Genomic DNA, 10,173 nt, shown 5'->3' with positions numbered 1-10,173 from the left:
TTTTCGGTTTTTTTTAGGGTTGTCCGAGGACGGTACCTACCACCAACCCCGCGTGGGACCATCAACCTACGAAATTTCGGGTCCCACAGCGTCGCTCGCCGGGGAGGAGTGACGTCACTACACAGTCATGTGACCTGTCACCTAACGCCTTCTCTCAGCATGTCCCTCTTCTCTCTCCGTACATAATTCAGCCGATGACATTTATCACGTGATTGTGCTGGAACTAAGATCCCCGGCATTCCCCGTCCGGTTAAATCCTCCGGGTCCCTCATTGGCAGTGATGCAGGAGGACGGTAATTCCTGGCGGACGGTTATTTGGAGTGGTGTTATCCCCCGGTCTGGGCGATAGGGAAGCCGTGACGTCAGTCGGAGGTCATGTGGTTCGCAATCCAAGATGGCTTCCTCCCTGTGAGGTGTTTGTGAGAAGGAGCAGAGCGCAGGGAGGGGAATGATGATCGGATCGCCGGATCTGGTGGCGTTTACCCGGGACGAGGACTATGACTCCCCGCAGCACAGCTGCCCGGGGCTGCCGGAGGAATACTCGGTGCCGCTCTTCCCGTACTCGGAGGCGGAGAGCAGCCCCTGGTCCCGGCTCTCAGGGGCCAAATTCAGCCGGGACTTCATCCTGATTTCGGAGTTCTCGGAGCAGGTCGGGCCTCAGCCTCTGCTCACCATCCCCGACGACCCCCGGGTGAGGGGCTCCTTTGACCTCAACTACTTCTCCCTCCGTATCATGTCCGTAGATTACCAGGCCTCATTTGTGGGTCACCCCCCAGGCTCCTCTTACCCCAAGCTGAACTTTGTGGAGGACTCCAAGGTGGTCCTGGGGGACTCTAAGGAAGGGGCCTTCGCTTATGTCCACCACCTGACTCTGTACGACCTGGAGGCGCGAGGCTTTGTGCGTCCCTTCTGCATGGCCTACATCTCCACCGACGAGAACAAGATCATGGAGCAGTTCCTGGAGCTCTCCGGCGACTTCTCCAAGGCTTCCGATTGCCTGAAGACGGGAAACCGCAAAGCCTTCGCCAACGAGCTGGAGAAGAAGCTGAAGGACCTGGACTACACCAGGGCCGTCCTGCTGAACGAGATGGAAGAGCAGCAGAAGACTGACCACACCGGCTTCTACACCACCCAGGCCATCGAGAAGGCCAACGAGCTCGCCAACGTGGAGAAGTCCATCATCGAGCACCAGGACCTTCTGAAGCAGATCCAGTCCTATCCGTACAGACATCTGAAAGGAGAAGACTATCAGCCGTACGTGCCCGAGACCTCCCAAGATGAGGCCCAAGACTCCGAACCGGCCAACCACGATGAGACTGAGGTCTACACCCCCCGCCCATCTTACACCCCCAAGTTCATAAAAGCCAAGTCCTCCAAGTGTTTTGACAAAAAACTGAAGACGCTGGAGGAACTTGTTGATGTCTATTTCTTCACGCAGACCATAGACCTGCTGACCTCCGTCGAGAAGCGCTATAGGGGTGACGTGAGCTACTTAATCATGAGCCACCTGGACAAGACTCTCTTGGGCCAACAAGCCATTGCCAACTTTCTGTTCGAGGACATCTCCAGCTGGGGCCCTAAACTGATCGATAGGCAGTATTCAGACCATATAGGTATCCATCAGAACACCCCGAGGTCCAAACCTGCTGAAAAACCTGAAAACCTGAAGCCTTCGGGCAGTATGGAGTCCTACAAGTCCAGCGTAGAGTCCGTCCCTATCAAAATCGAGCAGGAGTTTGGCGACGAGCAAGACGCGACGGACATTTGTGACCCTTCGGGCAATGCTGAGGGTCTGGAGGCGGATACCAAAGGGAGTATAAGTAGTGGAGAGAGCATCGAGGTCTTAAGGACTGAGAAGTCTACTCTTCTTATCCACTCTGAGAGTCAGCCGTGCTTGAGGCTTAATCCGAGCCCGCAGCAGAGGCGGAGGGCGGGCAGCCGGAGGACCATTAGCGAGGACAGCATTGAGGTTCTCAGCACTTGTACTTCTGAAACTGTGATCCCGGAAGATTTTCGAGCCACTTACCAAATAGCCATTAACGAAGAGGAGGCCTTTGCCGAGGACTATGAGAGTGCCAACTATTTTGGTGCAATGCCGGATGACAAAAAAGCCAACCAGGGTGACCCTGCCTGTTGTATAAGATCAGATAGTCCAAACCTTGAAGACTTGGCTGGAGATCTTGTGCCGGGACATTGCGGTGATGGCGTTGTCGTTAGTGTCCCACCACAGCCTGGTGAACACGTGAGCCAGACGTTCGGCCAGGTGAAGTTCTCAGTAGAGCAGGTGGACGATCCCTCTGGGGAAGTCTTCTCTCCTCCAGAGTCCAACTACTTCCTCAGCAGCAAGGATGCGGAAAAAACGACTCTCGACGAGGACTCCACCAGCTTCAGGAGCAGCGCCTCCACCTGCTCTGATAGGACACCTTCCCCTCCCCCCGTGCCCGCCATCACTGAACGTCAGAAAAGAAAATCCGGCCGAAACGCTCTGATGTTTATCAGGCAGTACCCCTTCTCCCACCCCGCCATTTACTCTCTGCTCAGCGGGAGGACCCTCGTGGTGCTGGGTGAAGAGGAAGCCTTTGTGAAAAAACTCGTGACTGCTTTGTCCATCTTTGTCCCTAATTGTGGACATGTTGCCAAACCTATCAAGCCATGGGTGACCTCCCCACTGCACATCATGGATTTCCAGAAGTGGAAACTGATTGGGCTTCAGAGGTAAAGGTCTAAAATAGTAGTTTAAGGGGATGTCCACCGACGGACCCCAGATTATGTATAGAATTAACCTACGTTCCAGGTGCAGTCACTTTGTATGTACTTGTCTTAGGTGGACCATGCATTTTAGATGACCGCTGCCTTACCCCCCTGTACACATGCATGCTCTGCTCGGCTGTGCCTACATGTGTTCTGAATAGGGAGAGGGAATTAAGTTAGTGGCTTATTGCCATGAGAACAAAAGGATCAGACGTGTTGAAACCCAACTGTCCAATCCTTCTTTCCTGTGTTCAGTCATACTGTGGAACCTGCTGGGGTCCGTCCTCGGTACACCAAAACAGCTGACCGTCAGGGGTGCGGAGTGACGGACCTTCACTGATCTGATATTGATGACCTGTCCTGAGGATAGACCATCAATGATTAAATCCTGGGCAACCCCTTTAAGGAATTGCTCACATCATGAGGATCCCAGGTCGGATCTTCACAGGGGTATGGTGTGAACTGCTCCACACTTCAGCTTTAAGACGTTTGATTCAGAGGGAGACTTCACTTCCTCTTTCTCTTGCTAGCTCCAGCCGTTGTCTGCAGATCAGAGGTTATGCCTGGGAAATAACAACTAAACACAGCATGGGTAATAAGTAATGGATCGGGGAGGTCAGTCTCTTAGTGCACATCTTGGTGCATCATTCCCTTCTATTGCTCCATTCCAGTGGGGATACGGGGATGCCTCGTTTTCAGGATTGTGGGGGTCCCAGCGGTCAGACCCCTGTGATCAGTCGGTGCGGTACCAGCAGATTTCCTCAGGCCGTACCCTCTCTACAACAAAGGGTGCAATCAAACTCGGATGTGAATTGACCGGAGTGGAGCAGTTGTGCGCGTTTCAGTCCATTTCAGCAGTGCGCTGCGTACGTCAGTCCCATAGAAGTGAATGGAGTGGTGGACCAAAGCGCGCTCAGAGAAGGGATTCGAGGACACCTCATAGGCGCGTGCATGAGATAAATTTAGATTTTTTTTTTTTGTAAAATCTCATCCATATCGCTTACACTACGTGTGGCCGTAGCCTTAAAGGGGTATTCCGGTGTTTACAAGTTATCCCCTATCCACAGGATAGGGGATAACTATTAGATCAGTGGGGGTCCTAGTGGTCATGAGAACAGGGGCTATCTCCGGAACTCCCATAGAAATGAATGGAGCGGCCGCACGCATGTGTGACCAGCCACTTTGTTCTTTACAGGAGAGCTGCAGGTGGTACGGGGCCCCTTTCTCGTGATCGTTGGGGGTCCCAGTGGTAGGACCCCGACTGATCTAATAGTTATCCCTTATCCTGTGAATAGGGGATAACTTGTAGCAACCGGAATACCCCATCCACAGGATAGGGGATCAGTGTCTGGTCGGTGGGGGTCCGACCGCTCGGGGCTAATGCTCCCTGTTTGAATTGAGCGACAGACACTTTGGTCCATCACTCCGCTCATCTCTATTGGACTGTGCTCTGAGTGGAGCGGTGTTCTTGGGGGAGGATGGGCCCCTGTTCTCATGATCAGTGGGTGCCCCAGTGGTTGGATAGGGGTGAAGTCGCCATCATGGGACAACCCCTTTAGGGTCATCTTCATCTAAGAACCAGGGCATGCTGGGTGTTGTAGTTCTCCAGTATCTCACATCTCTGGTTATGTTTTTACCCTTAGGGGTAGAGTCTGTTCTGTATTATAATCCAATCCCCACAGATCACAGTATTAGATTACTGCTGAATTAGAAGCACCAGATGGCTCTCCTGAAGAGCCGCCCTCCTCCTCCCGCTTCCTCGCCTTCCTTCATTGTATAAGGAAAAGTTCTGCAACTTTCTAATAGACTTGGGGGAGGGGGGGGGGGGGGGAATGTAGAAAAACTGGTCCCCCAAGTGTGTGTTTAAATTTCTCTCCATTTTCAGGATCTCTGCTTGATGTCATGGGAAGTTTGCTTACACTCAGAGGCAGGAGACCTTTTCTGGTCTCATAGTTTGGGCACCTGTATCATCAGGAATATGAACGAGTGTTTTCATTCCTTGACAGCAAGCACCTGGGGATGGTAAGGAATCGAAAACACAAAGGGGGAGATTTATAACAACTGATGTAAAAGGGAAAAAAAACTGGCTTAGTTGCCCATAGCAACCAGAGTCGGCTTTTCATCATCCAATGGAGCTGTGAAAAATGAAAGGTATGATCTGATTGGTTGCTATGGGCGACTAAGCTAGTTCCTTTCTTTACACCAGTTTTGATAAACCTCCCCCCAAAGTTGCTGAAATTTTTAGGAGTAAAACAGAGGAGGACCCCTTTTTTTTTTTTTTTCCTGCTATGACCAGTGATTCCTAGTCTAGGAGTCCAATGGAAGCAGAAATCTGTCCCCCATACTTTACACTGCAGCCCTGCACCTTGTATCAGCAGCAGGAAGTTACAGAACTTTTCATTACACAATTAACAAGCGTCATTTGTATAAAACTGGAAATCTGTGGAAATATAAGCACCGGTTCTCATAAATATGTGCCCTCCTTTCCCGTTAGTTTTGTGACCCTTAGGCTACATGCAGACAACCGTAACAATGCCTAAAACGGACAAGAATAGGACATCTTTTGCAGACCCATTGAAATGAATGGGTCCGCATCCTATCCGCAAAAAAAACTGAACGGACACTGAAACAAACAACGTTCGTGTGCCTGTAGCCTTAACTTTACTTTAACTTTTACTTTCTCATGTTGCAGGGGGGTCTCTCCATCCGGATCCAACACCCTCCACTCCCTGAGCCGATACAGCCGCTACGCCAGCATCCTGGATGCGGACAACAAGACGCTGCGGTGCCCGGTGTATAGGGGCACCCTCCTCCAGAGGCTGGCGGACCACCGCACTCAGATCCGGAAGGGCAGCACCTACTACCTGCATGTGCATAGCGTTCTGACCCAGCTCAGCGCCAAGGCGTTCCTGTTCACTTTCTGCCACCACGTCCACCTGCCCATCCGGGAGAAGGAGGGCGAGGAGTCTATAGCACAGCGCCGGGCCGCCTTCCTCCAGCAGCTCCTCGGCCTCTCACACGAGGACAGTAAAATCGTGGAATACCTCTCCGAGCTTCTCAAAATGCATTATCTAAGGGAATCGGGGACGCCGCTGCTGCCAGTGCTCAGATTTGACTACATCCCCAGCATTTTATACAAGATTTGACAGAACCCCCCCCCCCCCCCAATAGGCACTCATGGATGTAGAAGTCATGGTAGGTCTGCACTGTGGCCCAGAGAAGATTTGTGGGGGTTCATTTACTTTTTGCCTTTTATGTTCGTTACCTATTTATGTGATTTGTTAGATCATCTCAACCAGTTTTAACTACTGAGGACATCGATCGGTGGTCTCCGACCAGTGGCTCTCCAGCTGGTGCAAAAGCACAACTCCAAGCGTGCCAGTGGCTCTCCTGGCCATGCTGGGAGTTGTAGTTTTGCAGCAGCTGGAGACCACTAACCTAGACTGAGAGGTAAAGACGCTGCTGAATGTGCTGCATGCACTTTTTTTTTTTTTTTAAAGGGACACTAACCATAGAGCGTCGCTCTATTTGCAGGCGAATGTCATCTGTTGTTCCCTGTTACCAGTCACTTCGCTAAAACTCTTTTCAATCCAGAAACCTCCCCTCCCCCCACAGTCACATATTTGTAGACACATTTACATCCATGTGAGACATATCAGCCGCTCCTCTGACAACGCTCAGGCCCTTAGGGTGACTTCACACGCGGCAGGTTTATTGCATACATTTATGCGACTGTCTCCAGGTGCAGGCGCAGCCCCCTTCAGATGAACCGAAAAACTGGATTTTCAGTTGCAGAAATTTCTACCTCGTGTGAATTCACCCGTAGTCCGCGTAGAATCACCGCTGACAGGCTGGTTGCTATGGACATACTCAACCACCATCTTGGTGTCTTCTTGTCAGATGGCAGATGTCCCTAGCAACCAGACTCAGATTACATAAGATTTTAGTGCCATAATTGGCACCGGGCAGAGAAGCGACAGGAGCAGAAGTCAGGCTGTTCTCCCATAGTAATCCAATTTTTGGCAACCTGTGAAGAACATGGCAGCCTTCTTCCAGACACAACAACGCCCTACCTGACCATGGTTTGACCAACCGGTGGACAGGTGTGGCGCTGTTTTCTCCCCGATCAGCTGTATGAAGAAGCCGCAGTCCTATGTGAGCACTTAGGCCTCTTTCTAGGTTAAGCCGTTTGCCGGAAAGCTGCAGCCTCCGCAAACAGTTGATTGTCGGGGATTCCGGGGGTCAGATCCCCACCGTTATCGTATTGATGACCTATCCTGAGGAGAGGTCGTCCATACGTAAATTCCAGAGAACCCCTATAAGGCTAGGTCTACATGACATTTTGTCTCACCAATGTCATGCAACAATTTTGATAATGATAGTCTATGGTGTTGCACTGCGACACGACAGTCGCAGTGCAACACCATAGACTACAATTATAAAAATTGTCGCCCGACATTTGTTGCAGTGTAGTTGTGCGACATGTCGTCGTGTAGACCTAGCCTAAATTGTGCTGGCAGAGGATGAATCCAATGGAGATCTGCATGCTTTGCCTTGGCTGTACAGCAGAGGGCGCCAGTAGTGAAGAAACCATTAAAGGGAACCTGTCACCGAGATTTTGTGCATAGAGCTGAGGACATGGGTTGCTAGATCGCCGCTAGCACATCCCCAATACCCAGTCCCAATAGCTCTGTGTGCTTTTATTGTGTAAAAAAACCCCGATTTGATACATATGCAAATTGACCTGAGATGAGTCCTGTCCCTGACTCATCTCACGTACAGGACTCATCTCAGGTTAATTTGCATATGTGTCAAATCGTTTTTTTTACACAATAAAAGCACACAGAGCTATGGGGACTGGGTATTGCGGATGTGCTAGCGGCCATCTAGCAACCCATGTCCTCAGCTCTATACACAAAATCCCGGTGACAGGTTCCCTTTAAAAGGGACATAAAACCTAACCTTTTCAATATAATCTGTTGTTCCCTGCGGATTACACTGCTCGTCAGTGAGAAGTGCAGCAAACCAAGGGGCTGCAAAAAAAAAACGGAAATGACCCTGTGTGCATTGTATGTCCGTTCTGTAAAAAAAGATGACATGTCCTATTATTGTTCGCATTACGGACAGGCATAGGACTGTTCTATTAGGGGTCAGCCGTTCCTTTCCGCAAAATGCACATTAGTGTTTTGTGGACCGCAAAACAACGGTCGTGTGCGTGAGCCCTAACACTGCTGGACTATTATCACCTCAAGTAAATAGGTCTCAAAAACTGTGGCCTTTGGCTGTCAGGGCATCCTGGGACTTGTAGTTTTGCCGCGGGGGGAGAGCGCTGCTTTAGGGTTACTGTCCCTTTCCCGTGTCGCCCCCGTACTCTTGCATGCTCAGTATTATTTAGCGTTTGCACTCGGTTTTTTGTTCCGTGCCCGAGTCACGCGATTTCTCGTTTCTTTCCATGTAATTATTTGCACTAATTGAGATTTGTGGGGCTCATGTGTTTGTCTTGTGACACGTCCGCCATGTAATCTCATTAACTCTGTGTACTGTTTGTTGCCGCGACCAGATGTTCTATTTGTGGTGAGTGGCGTTTTATAAATGCAAGTACGATGGAAATAGGGACACGTAATGTCGCCATATTTTTTTTAAAGTTTGCTATATTGTCACCTGACCTGTAAAACTGTGTATAAGCAAGAGTTCTGCAACTTTCTAATGTACTTTTAGTTTCAATTCATCACCATTTTCAAGATGTCTGCTTGCTGTCACAAAGGACGAGTGAGTTATTGTAGCAACTAGCAAGCACACCACTTGGTAAGCTGAACTAGGTAAGAGCCTGAATAGATTGGGTGAAGGTTTCCATTCACTGATGGCAAGCAGAGATCGGTGAGGAATGAAAACACAAAGTTTTATTAAAAAGCTGCAAAACTTTTTATACTGTATTTCTACAGTGAGTGAGTATGTTGTTGTTTTTTTTTTGTTTTTTGTTGTTTTTTTTTACTGGATCTCTTTAGGGTTTAGGCCCTGGGCTGGATGAGGTCCAGGCTAGATGTAGCAGAGGTGACTAGATCTTATCACATGCGGCACCGTCCCAAATTTGTGTGAACTCTACCCTCTTCTCATAGAAGGTCTAGGAAGGCAAAATGTGTGCGTTATGCCTAATGCAGGGCCCTAAGGGGCGGAGCATGACACCAGGCTTTAAAGAACAGCAAACAGTAAGTCCTTGTGTCACACTCCGCCCCCTCAGAACCTGCACTAGACGTAACACTGTGCATGAGTTTCGCTTGAATCAATAGAGAAATTCTGATCTCAGTTTGTCAATCTATTCCGACAACTTGCAGCACATATAATGTGAACCTAGACTGGCCTGGGGGTAATGCCCCTTTAAGGCCTGGGCTTGTATTTGCACAGGAGCCATAGTGCTATAGGTTTCCGGTGTGTCATAGGAATGACATTAAACCACATCTGCTGATGTTGCAGAGCCCTGCACCTCCTCTCAACACCTCATTGTTTCCAGGATCAGGAAAAATATGCGCCACCCCTGTCCATAGGCCGGATCTGGTATTGCAGCTTAGCTCCATTAAAGTGAATGAGCTGCAATAACACATCTGTGAACAGGTGGGGCGCTGTTCTTGGAATAAAAGCGACAGTCTCTTGTATGTGTCTGGTCTTTCTGCTTGGCACTGACCCCCAACACTGCGAGGCTCAGGGGACCGTTCACACTGCGGATTTTGATGCTGTCAAAATCCACCACGTATAATGCGGCAGAAAGTGCCATGATTTCCACCACAGTTCTTAACTTTAAAGGCCGTTAAGCCGCCAGCAGATGTCAAGAAGGGACGTGTCCCTTCTCGGCGGGATTGCAGCTTTTAACCGCATCTCATTGAACCATGCAACAGAATTTTGGGTATGCGTCAGTGCCAAAATTCCTCCTGCAAAAAAATTCTGTCTGGATGTGCCCTTAGGATGTAATGCTGTGGAGGGTTCCCCTTTAGATGGTATGTATAGCCCGGCCTGCTGTAGCTGTCAGCAGCATATCAAAGCCGCCATAGTTAGTTTTACCTATTTCTCCTATGCTGTATATAAAAATTTTGGTCTCAGGCTGGATGGTGATGATGTCATTGGCTTCCACATCTTCCTTATGACATCAGACTTCTGCAGGGACGAGCTGTGTCCATAGAGAGCCCCTTACACCCCCCAAAACCCCATAGGGAATGAGGCCAATCTGAGGGTCCGCTGTGGCTTTATGAAATCTAACATAAGAACCCAAAGTGGATGAGTTTAAAAAAAAATAAAAAAAAAATTCTTATCCCCAATTTGGGCATGTTAATTTAGGTTGTGGATTTTAACTCTTTGCAATGCCTTGGGTGAGATTTGCAGCAGACCTGAATGTAATATGTGGATTGTTCAGCACATGACGTCCCTTGTGGC

At 49.5% G+C, this 10,173-nt stretch overlaps 1 protein-coding gene across 1 annotated transcript; it reads left to right on the top strand.

Moving 5' to 3' along the window:
* The first annotated feature begins 96 nt into the window (after positions 1-96).
* On the top strand, positions 97-7,177 carry SMCR8 (SMCR8-C9orf72 complex subunit). The gene is made up of 2 exons (XM_044303501.1): positions 97-2,715; positions 5,444-7,177. Exons 1-2 carry the CDS (start codon positions 449-451, stop codon positions 5,895-5,897), a joined length of 2,721 nt encoding a protein of 906 aa, XP_044159436.1. The 5' UTR covers positions 97-448; the 3' UTR covers positions 5,898-7,177.
* The last annotated feature ends 2,996 nt before the right edge of the window (positions 7,178-10,173 follow it).

The sequence above is a fragment of the Bufo gargarizans genome, chromosome 8 (assembly GCF_014858855.1).
Source record: "Bufo gargarizans isolate SCDJY-AF-19 chromosome 8, ASM1485885v1, whole genome shotgun sequence".
In the NCBI taxonomy this organism is placed as follows: domain Eukaryota; kingdom Metazoa; phylum Chordata; class Amphibia; order Anura; family Bufonidae; genus Bufo; species Bufo gargarizans.
The sequence above is the reverse complement of the archived record's forward strand: the minus strand, read 5'-3'. Positions and strand labels throughout refer to the sequence as shown.